At 48.1% G+C, this 16005-nt stretch overlaps 1 protein-coding gene across 3 annotated transcripts in view; it reads left to right on the forward strand.

Annotated features, from left to right (window-relative positions):
* The window catches only part of zfhx3b (zinc finger homeobox 3b), a 125766-nt gene that overhangs the window by 87585 nt on the left and 22176 nt on the right, over positions 1-16005 (forward strand). For all 3 annotated transcript variants that reach the window (XM_023790703.2, XM_023790705.2, XM_023790704.2), the window contains exon 5: positions 10507-10614. In XM_023790703.2, coding sequence (XP_023646471.2) covers positions 10507-10614 — 108 coding nt within the window. The remainder of the gene's footprint in view (positions 1-10506; positions 10615-16005) is intronic.

Here is a 16005-nt window from a genome sequence, read left to right on the forward strand (position 1 = left end):
AGATTTCCGCTGCCTAACCGATTTAGCTGTGTTTTTGCTGCGAAGACTCGGGTAAAATCAGGTGAAAACATGGTCTAGATATGCAAGGGGTGGCCTTAAGCTGGAGAGAGAGGATAGGAATGGGGTTTTGATGATGGGAAACGGATGGGGGGGGGGGGGTAACAGTGAGTGACAGTGGATCACTATTTGGCCAGGGGGGGGGATGAAGAATTAAACCTCGGTCGGTGCCTAGTTGTGTCCAAGAGCACAGGTGATGTAAAATGTAGCGTAAATGAAATGCAGCCACTTGACACAGGTGACCCAGAGAACTTCTGTACCGGGGGGTGGAGGGGGGTGCTGGGAATATGATCACACATTGACAGAATTATCTTCACAGAGATCGGGCCCGGTGCCGTGTTCTCAGATGAGTGCCGTCCTTGCTCGACAAATCGGTAAACTGATTAGATTTAGATTAGCATGGGCTGATAAGAGATCGCATGGATACACCGTCGGGCCCAGATGAAACTGATAACTGGATCGGCAGATGGATAAATACACCCCCCCCCCACGTGCACACACACATCCAGCTCTACCAGACCCCTTCTGTGATTAAGGCTGTAAGGTAGGCGCATATTTAAATACATTAATACTGCAAGGAGTTTGAGATATTAAATGAATATATTGCGAGAAGTGAATAATAAAAGAACTGCTTAATTGCTCAAAGTGAACCTCGGAGAGGTCTTGGGGGAATAATCATTATCTGCATCACATACGATAAATCTAAATGAGGATCCTCCCTGCCGATATGTAAATACGCAGGTGCAGGCAGGCTGGAGCGCGGCTCGCAGCGCCGTTTGCGGGGCAGACCTCTGCTTCCTATAGTTCAAAAAAGAAAAAAATCATTAAAAACTTTGGGGAACATCTTCAGTGCTTCCTGAAAAATCTGAACTCCTTATCCTAAAAGGAGGTGTTTGTTTTCGACCCTTTGAACTTTGTTGAACCAATATGTGATGTGTTAGGAAACAGGACACACAGGCGCGCGCAATAGGAATCGCTCGTTTGATGTTTGTGGGTTTAGGTTTCTGGTATCCCCCCTGACCAGGATAAGCATGTAGAGGAGTGTTTCTCAAACTAGTCCTCAGCGACTCCCAGATGGTCCATGTTTTTGCTCCCTCCCAACTTTCAGGGAATTGCAAAAGAGCAAAACCTGGTTTGAGAAACACTGATGTGGATGGATGCATGGACGCGATAACCTTCCTGAGAGACTCATGTTCAGGGTACATACCTGGCTGTCCCACCACACTTGCCCTCCCACCTCGATATTAAACTCCGCCTTTGTTGGTGGTGGGAGGGAGTCGCTCTCAGGAGGAAAGTTCCGGGTTAATTCACGTTTAACCTTGAAAGTTCAGGAGCACATTTGTTTGAGTGATTTGGAGCGGGAGCAGGAAATTGCTTTTCTATTAAGTTGTTTATTTATTTATTTATTTGAAAAACCACATTGCCTGTCAATCCTGCTGACGGGCATCGGGGGGGGGGGCATAGGCAAGGATGTGGGGGCGTGTCTCCGAGAGCAAACACCCTAGTGGTGCCGCCCATGCCCTGCAGTATTTGCTGTGAAAAACCTGATTTGGGGGGCAACTTCTTTTATTAGCAGGAAATGTAATCATGTCAGAAAAAACAGCAAAACACCAGCTTGTGGCACATCCATAATAATTACATTACAAAAAAGAGATGGGTTGATTATGTTGTGCATAATTACTGTGGAAAAAACTACTTTGTCCATTAAGACTTAATGGTAGTAATACTTGAAGCAATCCGATTAAGAGCAGCTTCTCGGGCCCATATTAAGGATCTCAGAGAGTGATTGCAATTAAAAATGCGAGCAGTGGTGGCTGCTTTGGCGATGGCTTGCGGACCACAGGATCAGGCTGGCTGTAATGCATGACGTCATCGGGTCACATGGCTTTTGGAGCAGAGATGCCCGGCAATCTGCTGGCTGCTGAATTATTTACCCCTGGCTGAGGGGCGGTGGTGCTGCGGATCCAGCCCCTCCAGTGGCCGGCTGGCGCCTTTCCCCCAGTCAGCGGCCATTAGGGGCGGGGGGGGGCGAGAGGGCGGGCCACGAGAGTTATCCGGCGGCTCGGAGACGGGCCCTGACCGCCGCCCACCAGGAACTGCGGGGAAAGCGATTCATCCCCATCGAAGTGCATAACTTTATTTTAATTAAAATAAAGAAGTTAAAAAGGGGATATTGAAACAAGCAGTCGCTTTCCTATTAAGGAGAAATGTCAGGCGCGCTCGGCGCACGGCCTCTTCGCCGTCCCCCTGACATTGCCGGCTAATTTTTCATGGTTATTTGAACTGGAAAATGAAAGAGAGGTTTGCGATTATTTCCTATAAATGACAACACAATCGCATTACGCTTCAGTACAAACACAGAGAGGATATTGCTTTTTCATATTTCATGTGAAAGTAATGGGGAGGGGGGTGATGCAGACGGAGAGGGAGGATGGTGGAAAGGAGGGTCGCCCGGAAAAGCTGACCCGATTGGGTGGGGGGGGATTGGGGGGGTCCCTTTGCGGTCCCCGGCCTGGTGGTGACTGTCGCCTTTCCCGTCCCTGTTTTTTCAAAATTTGTGTTTTGGTAGTGAAATCTGCTCAATGCAGCGGCATTCGGATCAAATTTGGTGGCCTTATCCACTACCCCCATCCCCCCTCCCCCCACCCCCAAAGAGCCTGTTTCTGCCAGCACATTACTGGGTGGCTCAGGGGGCTGCAGGCTGGACTTGTGCCCACCTACACACAACCATGCACCGGTCTGTGCACTAAGCTGGTACATTGATACTTCCAAAGGCCGGTCCACCTACTGCAATTTATTCAAAGTGACATACAATTGAATGCAGGGTAAGACCGTCCCTGGCGTAAATGGGGGACGGGGGACGGTGAAAAGACTATGGGATGTGAACCAGCAACCTTCCGATCACAGGCACACGTTCTAGCCCACTGAGCCACCAACGAATGAGCTAAAAGGCACTGCACAATCAATAAATGGGGGACTAATCCCCTTTCTGACTGGACTGATTTGGGGGTGTCAAGACAGAAACGTACAAGGACCTGGTATCAGACACAGGTACGCAGTGTATACAAACATACCCGCAACAGATACTGGGATTAGGAGCCCTTTGTGACAGGTCCTCTGGTGGAGAAAATCTTGCTTTGAAAAGAGAGAAAGCAGAGAAATCCTTGTATTCATTTTATTTTTATCCCCCCCCCCCCCCCAGAAAATTTGCTGTGTGTTGTTTGCACAACAATTAGCTACCATTGGAGCATGCGTGTGCGTGGATATATATCATGGTAAAAATAGCGTGGCACCGCCGTGAGGCGGGGAGGAGCCCGCGGGTGCAGCCCGAGTGCGGTGCCATGCGGCACACCTGCTAATTAAACCATGTTTGTGGCGAATGCCGACCGTCGGCGCAGATGAGCTATGAACAAAGGCGTCCTGACAGTTTCAGGTTAGGAGTTTTTTTTATTTTTTTGTGCCTGTCCCTTTTTCGCCGCATGAAATCAATACATTTTCTGGGTTATACATATTCAGGGCCGCAGTGATGTCTGCACCCTGGTGGTGAGCCGACGTTGGGTGTCCCGCCTGCCTGTCACAACTGTACCCTCGCATTTTCCGAGCCACTGGTGAATATTTCAGACTCGATGTGATCGCCCTTCCTGAGGATTATTTTTTTCTTCCTTACAAATCCCCCCACCCCACTGATCTAGAAATAGGTGAGCCGTAAGTGTGGGGGAGATGGTGGAGGGAGGGGCTGGGGAACAAGGGAGTGTCGCGGTCCCTCCAGGCGCGGCACCCCCAGCCCTCCACAGCCCTCAACAGCCCACCCCTGTCCTCTTGTCCTATAATCCCTGTTTGTGCATCTGTCACAAATACTCTAATGGCCTCCCTTTGTTGTTATCCGAGTCTCGGGAAGCCGCAGACGTGACCCAGGCATTCCCAGATCTGGGGGAACCGCAGTCGGCGTTCTCCAGATTTGGCCGCTGGAAAAAACAAAAGGTCCGCTTTTTTTTTTTTTGTTATATTAGGTATAGACACGCATTAGCTCAAAACAAATTAAAGAGCAAATTTAGGCTCAGATATTTGCTCAGTGCGACAGTCATTCACTAATTAAATTTGTTAATATTGTATGCTACGTCGTGTACGTCTTGTGCAGCGCTACCGGGCGTAGCCGCAGGGCTGCTGTGCTACGGATCAGGGAAATATGTCCCGCGCTGTTTTCGAAGGATGCGGCGCCTGGCTTTGATTTACAGGTATCTTTCATATCCTGGGAAAAAGCGGGGAGCTTTTCGGGGGATTGTAGGACAGCTCTCTCGAATATATAACCAAAAAAAAAAAACATCCATATTCACGCTACAGGTGTGTGAGTTCATTGGCCCTTTTCAGCTGAAACGAAAGCACGTCTTGCTGCTCTGCATATACAAGTGTCCCCCTGGTTAGGGAGATGTTCCTGTACCTGGTGGACAGGAGCGGTACATCTCGCCCAGGCAACCTGGTGTGACCTGAATGAGCGTAATGGCTGCCGAAATTAAGTGTTCACTTGGAGGAGTTGGGGGGTGGGCGGGGGGCATTGTTCTAAGGCAGTCTGATCAGTCCCTGCTGTTTTAAACTTTTTTTTTTAAAAGCTATTAGCTGCCCTAACCCCCTCCACCCTCCCCACCCCACCCCCCGACCACAATCCTCTCCTCCTCCTCCTCCATGTCCCTCCCCCCTCCCCAGCCCCATAGAGACACAAAGTACTCATTCACATTTAGATCCCCCCCGACAGCCCCTGGGGTCATGTCAGGGCCAGGCAGGAGCGAGGTTAGCGATCCGGCATCGCGGTCCGCGGCGCTGCAGGGGATGGCTCCTGGTTAGGCAGAAAAAAAGGTACCCAGCCTCTACCGTTCTGCATGGAGTTCAGCTACGTACACGCGTGTCATTGGGGGGGGGGGGGCGACAAGCAGAGTGTGTGCGGGTCATAGCCGTGTTTGTCCGTGCGCGTGTGAGCGTGCTCTGACAGACTACTCAGATTATGGAACCTCTTACACATCCTGTGTCTGTGTATATATTCATGTTTATTTTTTTCTTGCTATATGTTATTCTTTCCCGCATGTCAGTTTTGCGGTGCTTTGTATCCGTTTGTCTGTTTTCATGTGCTTTTCTGTTTCTGTCCTCTTCTTGTCTTTGTGTTTCAAAGCAAAAGCAGTAAGGTGAATATTCCTGCTATTTAAATGGCTGTTTCGGCAGCACGTGTGACCAGCACGACGCGTTACCCCGGTAAATATAGCACTGGGCCGCTGAAGGTCTTTGTGTGCTCAGTTTGGGTCGGCAGAGCGGTGGGTGGGTGGAGGGGGGTCGGTTTTGGGTTTTACGACCCCATGCCGCAGTCTGCTGCTGGGCCCCCATGCTTTCTGACAGCAAGGAAGGAGCAACGAGCTGAACTCTGTGTGGGTTGGGGGTGTGTTTTCAGTATGTTGTAGTTTAGGTGACGGGGGGGGGGGTTCATGGCAAGCGGATGGGGCACGGAGGTGCTGATATTAGGAAGGGACAATGCATGAAAGCCCCCCAGCAAGGGGGCCGTGTCCCATTGTACCACTGTACGCTCCTGTCACTTTCATTTTCCAGCTCGCCATCCCGGTTGCGGCCGGCTTTGATACGGGGATGGCCTAAGAGGGAGGTGCTGGGGAGAGGAGGGGATTTTCTGCCGAGGCAGGGGAAAGTGGGGGGGGGGGGCACGAGGTGTGAAACGCGATTGCTTTTATCTGACAGTGCCCAGTTAAATAGGAGGCCAGCCGGGATAACGGCATGGGGAGGCACCTGGACGGGGGCAGGGGGGGCCAGGCAGGGTGGGGGCCACGCCGGCCATGATGGCTATAGCGGGCCGTAGAGGGAGCCCCTGCACCGGGTGGTTTGTGATCACACGTTTTTCCCGGGAGCCGGACGCCAACACCAGTGCACAGTCAGTGACGACAGGGGGTACTGAGCTTGGTTCTCCTCCGGAAGGAATTCCGGCGTTTGTTGAAGCCACAGAGGGCTGGAGCTCCATCCCAGGCCACGTAGAACAAGCCCGACGTGCGTCTGGCTGTTTCCAAAAGTTACCGCGTGAAACGGCGGCACCTCCACACTTCCTAACATCTGCTGCAGGAACTTGCGTGTGTCTGTGTGTGCGCACGCATGCGTGTCTGTGTGTGTTTGTGTGTGTGTGTGTGTGTGTGTGTGTGTTGCCGTGTGTGTGTGTTGTTCCCCCAGCTTGTATAGGGTGACACCTATGGGCCTGTTTGGGCCTCTGCACTCTCGGCAAAATAGGAGATAAAGATGAACTAGAGAGAGAGGGAGAGAGAGGGAGAGAGAGGGTACGATTAAGAATCGGAGCTTCCCCAGCGGTCCGGTCCGGTCCAGTCAGGCCGCTCCGCTCCACTATAGCCCGGCACAGGTGTGACATCCTGGCCTGAGGTCCAGCTACTGTGATCCAATCATGGCAGAAAGCATATCCACAGAGCATTGTGGGTACTATAATCAGTTTTACAACTGTCTGCTCATTCAAGCAAGTCTCATAATTAGATTAAAGGAAAAGTTTAATATCATTGTACAAGGAGGGTTAATGAGGACAATTAATTACACAGCAATCCTCAGGCTATTGTCTTTTATATTTTTAAGATTTGGATTTTTTAATGGCATGTTTCCATAGCTTTGAGTGTTCCTCGTAATCTCCTTCCACCGCTTATCTATGCCCACATTTCGTGCCGTTTCCGTTTCCATCCTATCGGCCACTCGTGACCTTTTATTAATTACGACCAGCCTAGCTTTAATCAGAACACCGTACGGCTGCAGAGGAGAAGACGGGTAAGTGCACTGATTTCCCCCACTTTAAAGTGCAGCGCTGTTCCTGGAATTAAATCCCTGCATCCCCACATACATTAGCATGGCTTGGAGTCGGAGTCTCGTGTGTAGCGATTAAATAAAGAAAAAAGTGGAATAGGGGGCTGGGAGGGGGAGACCTGCAGATCTGTCTGGAGAATGTTAACCTGACAGCTGTTGTCCTCAGTTGTGTACGGTGGGGGGTGGGGGTCAGATCTGTGGATTATGGGGACCATTGCAGCGAAGGGTCCGGGTGGCTCCAAAATGATAATGTCGCCTTTTTAAGGTGTAAAACTAACTTGGGGATTATTCCTCAGTCGAGGCACGTCTGTCAGCGAGGCCTTTAATAATTTTCTCCGGCAGTAGTGATTGGGGCTTGTCCGTGAGTTTTCCCGGAAATGCTTATAGCCGTCAGCTTCCGGCACTGGATGCGATAGAAATTGACAGCTGTCTCTGAAGCATTTACAGATGCATGCTTGATAATTTGGAAAAAATGCGGGACGCTATGTGCAAGCAGGCTTTTGCAGACTCTTTTAAATGCACTTTTCACTTGGAGACGGTTATCCCAGTTATCCCAGTTAAATACCTTTATCTAAATAAAGGATCACCCTGTGCATAGAGTGGGAATTCCTTACAGCATAATTTGCGCACCGATCATTCGTTGCCCTAACGAAGCTCTTCCATCACTTGCAGCTCTCCGTCTCCCTCACTGTTGTCACCCAGATGACCTCTTCTGAGTTCAGGGCTGCTCAGTGCAGCTTTATAAATCTGGTTATTAGACAGGGTCTTATTAAGGAGTGATACACTAGCCAAAAGCCAACCAGCTCTTCCTCAAATATAGCTCATAAAATTTAAAGGGATCAGAAAATGGTGTTAAACGTAACCGAATTCTGACTGTATTGGCGCTCAGATTTAATATGTACCGTTGCACATATAGAGTATCTGAGTTCTGGAGCGAGTGTGATGTGGGTTTAAAGGAGCTTTATCTTAACTCGGAAAGGGCGTGCAAGATTCCGCTCCGGGAAAGCTCTTAGACGGACAGCTGGAGTCGACGGCTGGAGGCCACCTGTTTCAGGATCTGCCAGGTCCGCCTGCGGCCACTTTGATATACGACAGTCCCGGACTGCGTGGGAAAACCATCTCGGAAAACGGGAAAGTGGCCACACTTCACACGGATAAGCTGCAGCACAGTGGCGGCACGGCCCGCGCTCTCTCCATATTTAGGTCTTTAACTTTTTTTTTTTGGTTGTCTAATGATGGTGTGACAGTGCTAGCTAAGGGTTAAAGGAGGGAAATAGAAATGTAGTCTTTAGTTACTCCATAATGCATCACAGCACAACACAGCACCGTTGGTAAACGATTCCCTGTAAACCTTATGCAATACATCCGACTCGTAAATGCGGCAGGTGCGTGTTTCATGCGTGTTTATCAATTTTACGACTGCATCCTGGTTTTGTTTTGTTCATCTCTGCATGTAGGAGACTTGAATGTAGATGATAATTGTTCAGAAGATTTGATTCAATTCTGAAATTTATATTTGCTTTAAATGTTTGACCTCAGCAGTACAGAATAATGCAGTAATATGATTTTACTTGAAAAAATATATTTTCTCTATATAACTTAAGGAGTCTGCATTTCTTGAGAATCAGCAAAAGGCTGTGTATCACGCCTGGGTGGAGTGCAGTTATTTCGCTGTGTTGGAGGCCCTAAGTGAAATATACAGCCCCCCCAGGTGACAGCGGGACAGAGTCCCTGCACCCGAGGACGCGGCCTGGGCAGGCTGGCTGCCTATTCCCCGTCCTCCCAGAAAAAATCGGATCATCACAGAAGCCTGCAGCCGCCCCGTGGAGGAACCCGGCTGCTCCTCGGTTCAGTGCTTTTGCGTTGTCACAGGATAAAAGGAGAGGCAGCTAGCGTTTACTGTGGGTCACCCTGCGTGAATAAAGGACTCCCTGCAGAGTATTTGCATATATATTAGTAGGTAAACACCAGTTTAGACATGTGCAGTATACTGTGCCTGTCTATCTATGTGTGTGTGTATACATATATATATATATATATACACACACACACATACATAAACGCACGCGCGTGCAGCATATATGATAATTATTTTTACTGTTTACATACAAACCTTGCCATTCGGCAGTAATAATAAACAGTAAACGTAACAAACTTAAGCACACTGGTGATACCCGCAGCATGGTGATGTCAGACCCCATTCCGATTGACTGGGGGGGGTAAATATTTGAACAGGATATGTATGTATTTGTTGTTGTTGCGTTGTCAATACGTCAATACGGTGATGGATATAGGGCTGAAGTGTGGAAGCGTTTTCAAAAGCATGTTTAAGTACATTTGCCGGGAATTAGCTGACTTGTGTAATAAGCGATCGGGTTATATCGACCGGCAAAGCGGCTCGCTGCCGTCATGTTTTGGCTGCGCTACTTTTAAACAAACTAAACGGGGTGGGGAATAAAAAAGACGGATGTCCCGTTCCCTTTTCTCACAGTCTTTGTTTTTTCCCCCTCTACTTACCAATATCATTATCGGTTATCCATAGTTTTGAATCTCATCGCTGTTAAATTGCTTAGCATGTACACCAGGGGCTTTTAAGGTGGTTTGGAGGCACGAGGTGGGGGTGGGGGTGGGGGCTTGCGTTTGACTTTGCAGAAAAATGAATTGCGGGTGTGAAATATTAATGATTTTATTTTGCATTACCGGCACGGACACGGAGCGTAAGCCGACCGCTGTTTGCAGCTGTTGTAATGGCTCTGCAGGACGGCGGGCGAAGCCTTTATATTCCTGCCGCACGTTTTTATGTGTTAACTTTTACACTCACCACCTATTAGACTGACGCCGAATCGAACCGAAGACGTATTTATTTGTATAGGTGCGTGGGTGCGCGCGCGACTGCGTGTGTATAATGTATCGATATGATAAAAATGACCAGTCTTTCAAAGGGTTAATATAATCTTCGGCAATTCCAGGTATTGGTCGCGCACATTTATTTTCCATTTTTGTTTTTCTTTTGAGCTAGGCATACTGTTTAATATGCCGCACATTGAAACTTTTTATACATGATCCTTTTATAAGATTAATGAATTAATTTCACTTTGTATAAGAAACCTTAAGAATAACAAGGTCACAAGATTTGCTAATAATTTTTTGACGTATTTGAATGTGCCTTTTTGAATGTCATTATTTAGTCTTAGCAAGAGAAATAGTCGGGTGATTAATATTTGTTTCTCCTGCTGCTTTTTTTTCCAAAATATTATAAATGGTACATTCATATTTTCAAAGTGGTGCATATGATTCAAGAAAAAAATATTCCTGAAGGCATGAAGAGGCTTTGTGACATTCAATTTTTTTCCCTATTGATTTTTTTTAATCAAACGAAATTAAAGAAGGAATTAGTGGAAATTGAATTTAAAAAGCATAAAAAGAAGCGTCTTCCCTCTTTGTCTCATAACCTTGTAATTGGGTGTCAGCTGTAAGTTTCTGTGGATACGAGGGTGGGTGGTTTAAAAATTAAAAAAAAAAAAAAATGCCGCCGTCCCTTTAAGCACATCCACCAATTCTGATGGAGTGGCGATTTACATGTCCCGGCGTCTCCTCCCCCTCCAGGAGAGCTGAGTGAGGATGTGGAGGCTGCTGGTGAGACCGCCACAGATCAGGAGGACCAAACCAAAGACAGAGAGAGTGGGGGGGAGAAGGAGCTCACCAAAGGGACAGGTAAGGCTTGTCTTTATCGCTTTACTGGGAAAGGACAGGCGCGCAGGAAGGACAATGTAGGAAGGCCAGTGGCAACGATTAGCAGTGGACATGAAATCAGCTTATGCAAATCAGATGCATCCTTGTTAAAGTATTTCAAGGAGAGAAGGTCAGCACATATGAGATTATCATACCCTATATGCCAAAACATTTTTAGCCAATTTCATTTTGCTGTTTTTTTTTTTTTTTCAAGTTTACCTTCAATCAAATTAAATCAATTTTTGCTGTCTTCAGTTGTTTTAGGTGACATTGTCTGAGATTTGGCCCATTCGTTAAAAATGTGATGTTCCAGTGCCCTGTAATGAAACTGGACAGTTTCATTGGATTTAACTGCCCGCATGCGCCACCTCTTCTCCCAGGTGGGGGGTGGGGGGTGGGGGGGAGGGGCATCGGGTCATGCGGAGCACACCTGTCAGGAACGGTGATGTGCAAGGGCAGCCGCACGGCCCGTCCGGGAGCAGTCGGCTTCCGGGGGCGTGGCTTGGGCCCTGAGTGTGCCGTCTCCACGGTGACGTGAGCGGGCCGTAGCAGTAGAAGATGCGCATGATAGCGTCAGGCCTGGGCCACCCTTCAGCCGCATTCGCTTTACGCTTCGTCGCACAGGGGTGACGTCAGTTTGTTGTGTGATTTTTAACGGTGCACGTGCACACGTGCAGTGTGGGCACCTGATGGATGAGCTCCTTAATGCCCCCCCCCCCCCACCCCAAAACAGCTGGAAAGTCCCACCTCTCCTGGGAGCCACCCTCCTTGTCACATCTAAAAACCCTCTTACTTGAACTCCTGCTTGAATCTTTCCTTTGATTTCTAATGATGCAAACGGTATTCACGTTCCGTGACATGCCGTGTTGGTTTCTGGCTAAGCTGATGTCACCTGAGCTGATCACATGATCACCGAGCATCATGTGGAGCAGCGTCCGTCATCTAAGAAGCATCAGAATGTACTCTGTGCACCTCCTTCATCCTCATCCTCATCCTTATCCTGCAGGCTCCTAGGCATGACAGTCACCCAGACCCCTCTGCCCTGAGGCAGAGAACCACTCGAGTTTTGGTTCTGGAATGATGAAATTAGATTAATGCTAAGAAAATAAATTAGGAAACTTCATTTGAACTTTTTGAAGTCGGGTCTTAAAACGTCTTTGATTTTGAAACTTTTTAGAAGTTGGGCAGAGTTGTTTGTGCTCTCCGAAGAAAGCTGCTTGCCTCTTTGATGGCGGAGATGATAATGTACTTGGCTGCCTAAAAGTATATTTAACATATCAAAATAAAGCACTTTAAAGAGCATTAAAATGAGCGGCACGATTAATAATTCACTGATACCTGTGGTGTGCGGAATGATGGCGGGAACAGGAGAATTCCTCTTGTTAAAAGGCGATCAGTTTAATACAGATGTACGAGTTTCAGTGCACCCCCCACCCCCCCCCCCCCCCGCCCACCCCCATCGGCCGCCAATCTCAGTATGAGGATGTTTTGGTGTTTTTGCACAGCGGAGATGTTCCTCTATATGAAAAATGCAGGGGTTCCCAGGAGCTTATTATCCCGGCAAAGTTAAAAATAGTTCTTCATCCATGGGTAAGAGGGTCCATAAAGTTGTCTGATGTGTGAGGAGGATGGAGAGGGTCAACAGACTCAGGATGAGGAACCTGAAGATCATTGATTCTTTGTAGACCATTGAAGTTTTGTAAGATGGGGGGCATAAGAGGAGTCATAATGCGTACAGAGGACCAGCCTTATCTTTAGCCAATGATATGTTTTGAATCAGTGAGTGACAGGGGAGGGGGTACTCCATGGGGCCAATCAGATTTCAGCTGGGGCCAGTGACCCCACCCATGTACATGCCCTTGCTTACCAGTTGGTGGTACCAGACATACTGTAGGTTCCGCAGTACTTCTGATCTGAGAGGCAGTCTTGTGATCCCACTGGACACTTAAGGCGTAACAAAACGTGTTGATCGATCCCGGTCTGTCATTCCCCGATTTTAACGGGGTGCTCTCCCCTACACCGGGAGCTGTAACACCACGGCTGAAATGCATGAAACATACAGGAAATGACGCAGTCAACATGTTGGGGATTTGAAAAAAGGTTAGCAATTAATTTGTGGCTCTGATAGAGAGGACACAGCGAGGAAATAACGAGGAGATAAAGCTGCGTGTTGGAAATTAGTTATTTAAATGATAAGAAGGTAGCAGAAGCCATAATTTAGCTACCTGATTTAATAAATAAATGGGGGGGGGGGTTGCTTGTAATGGGGAGGGGGTATGAAGTTATACACACTTTGCCTGAAGCAGCATCTTGTTGCCCTAGTGTTTGCACGTCTACCTCAGCCGGTAGCTGTCGAGTGAGGAACGAAATCGGGATTCAGTGAGATCAGGTATTAATGCAGAACCTGAGGTTGGGGAAGGAGGCAGGGGGAGGGGAGGGTCACACAGGGTTGAGGGGATTGTTAATATATCTTAGTGCTGGGAGGGATGGCTATAGTACAATTTAAAATATTTAACATAAGTGTATTGAAATGGCTCTGTTCAGATGAGGTGAAGAGGGAGGAGTCTTTAGCAGTTTATCAGTATGAATTATGGGCCAAATTGTGATTTTGAGGATGTGTGTTTGAGGATGTCGAAAATGGCTGGTCTTGTGGTGCGTTTCCGGTATGCAGTGGTCAGTACCTACCAAAAGTGGCCCAAGGAAGGCCAACTGGTGAACTGACATCAGGGTCATGGGCGCCCAAAGCTCATTGAGGCATGTCTGGCCTGTCTGGTCCAATCCAGCATGAATTGCTGTGTTTATGATGCAAAGGTGTCAGAACTCACAGTGCATTACAGCTTGCTGCATATGGGGCTGTGTAGCCGCAGACTGGTCAGGGTGCCCAGACTGACCCCTGTCCACCTACAATGGGCAGGTGAGCATCAGAACTGGACCATGGAGCAGTGTGAAAAGGTGGCCTGGTCTGATCAGTCATATTTTTTTGTTACCTCATGTGGACGGTCACATGCGTGTGCAACGTTTAACTGGCAAAGAGATGACACGAGGATACACTATGGGAAGAAGGCAAGCCGGCAGAGGCAGTGTGATGCTCTGGGTCATGTTCTTCTGGGAAACCTTGGGTCCTGGCATTAATGTAGATGTTACTTTGACACCTGTCACCTACCTAAACATTGTTGCAGACCAAGTACACCTCTTCGTGCAACAGAAATCCCCAATGGCAGTGGCCTCTTTCAGCAGGAAAATGAGCCTTCCACACTGCAAAAAGTGTTAATCAATGGCGTGAGGAACATGAAAAGAGTTCAAGGTGTTGACTAGGCTTCCAAATTCCTCAGATTTCAATCCGATTGAGCATCTGTGGGATGTGCCGGACAGACACGTCTGATCCATGGAAGCTCCATCTCACACCTTACAGGACTTAGAAGATCTGCTGCTAACATCTTGGTGCCAGATACCACAGGACACCTTCAGAGGTCTTGTGGAATCCATGCCTTAATGGGTCAGAGCTGTTTTGGTGGCATGGGGAGACCCACACAATATTAGGCAGGTGGTTTTATTGTTCTGGCTAATCGGTGTATGTTCATAAAGTTAAAAAATATGAACCCTTGACATCTGTAGAATTGTGCGCGTTTTGCTTCTGAAAACAGGACCCCACAGACGGTCCTTATTTGTTCCTGTTTCGATATCAACACATTGCACGGTTCACCCAATGTGGTTCGAGCCATTAGACATGTGTCCTCTTTCAGTGAACTCTATGAACCATTGTTTTTTTTTTTCTTTTTTCTTTTGCTGGAGCACGGCGGCCTGGCGATTAATAACTTCTGCTAATTAATATCTCGTTCAATTCCTTTATTTGAAATTTGTCTTTGTTGAGGTTATGCCTCGTAGGCCTGAGCAAACTGGATTTCCCGGCCTGCCCCGACAGACCGTCATTAATGAATCCGCGACTATACACCAAGGATAGGAGAAGATGATGAACTTGACTGCGATGTGGGGTTGGCGGACCAACGTTCACTGTAATTTTCTTTATTTGAAATTAATTGGTGCAAAGTAATTACCTGAGAAATACAAGGTGAAATGGAATATAACCCAATGTCGCTCTGGGCTCCAGTGCGGGAAGAAGATTAAAAAAGACGGTGGAGAAAGTGAAAAAAAAGATAGTATTTAGTTATTGTTAGCATAGTCTATGCATTAAAGAGAGTGACCTGGAGCACTGGAGGGTGAAACATCCTCTTCCAAATTAATCGCTAAATTGGTGTGGTCATAGGAGGAGAGTGTGTCCCATGTCATCGAGAGTGGGGGGCAGCCACACGGCCCTCCCCGGGCATTCATGATGCAGTTTTCGAATAAAGGTCTGTGTGTGGGGGGGGGGGGGGGAAAGGTGAATGTGATAGGGGAGGGGGGTAGGGCTAGTTTTCAGGGCTAGGTTGAGGAGAATCTGCAGGGGTGAGATGGGCAGCCAGTGGTCATGTGACACACACACTCACAGCGTCTGATCATGAGAGGAGTAGAGCCCAAGAGGTTGTGAGATTTAGTCCAGTGTCCCTGGTCAGCCTCTGGAGTTGTTGAGCTGGACTCCAGGCTAATCATGGTCATCCCCCCCCCCCCCATTCTGATATCCGTCTCCAATGCTCATTCACAGCGCTGGGTGTGGGGTATCGCTTTCCAAGGGCACCGCAGTAATGCGGCAGCAGCAACATCAGCTGCGATCGCATTTCTGTAACGTTTTGCTGGCTGATTCACGCCAAACTGCCAGCCAGTCGCTGGACCGCTGTCCCGTTAGCCCCTCCCCTGGTCGCAACCTTTCACAGCGTGGCAGGGTCCCCAGTCTCGGAGCAGGGGACTCTGCCATGTCACTGCAGCCCCCCCCAAATGAATCAGGTCTACTTCTTAGCTAAGCATCCCTGCTGCAGTAGGTAAGGAGGTGTGCCAAAGTCCAGCTCGCTTACGGGACTCGATATCTCAGGCGGCCACAGTTTACGGAAAAAGGCCATGAATTAATAATCACCTAATTGACTCTTAAGATTTTTTTTTTTTTATCCCCCCCCCCCCACTTTGCCTTCAGTGCAGTGAGATGAAAGTCCACTGTTTTGGTTTGTCAGATCAAGTCAGGTCTCATCGTCAGGTTCGTTTAAAAGGCTCAGCCCGTTTTAATGAGTCCAGTCACTGTTCTCAGCTTCTTGACCTGGATTTTGGCTGCCTGTCGCCAAGTCGGGTCATCCTGCTTGAGGGACATTCAGATAAATCACATGAAATGTCCTCCTCAGAAGGACCGAAAGATTTACAGCTCAAAGGCTGCAGTCTGACTTTCTTAATAATAAATAAGAAAGTGCAGAGAGGAAAGATGGATACAGTGAAAAATAAAATGTTCATTTG

This window comes from Paramormyrops kingsleyae, chromosome 11 (assembly GCF_048594095.1).
Source record: "Paramormyrops kingsleyae isolate MSU_618 chromosome 11, PKINGS_0.4, whole genome shotgun sequence".
In the NCBI taxonomy this organism is placed as follows: Eukaryota; Metazoa; Chordata; class Actinopteri; order Osteoglossiformes; family Mormyridae; genus Paramormyrops; species Paramormyrops kingsleyae.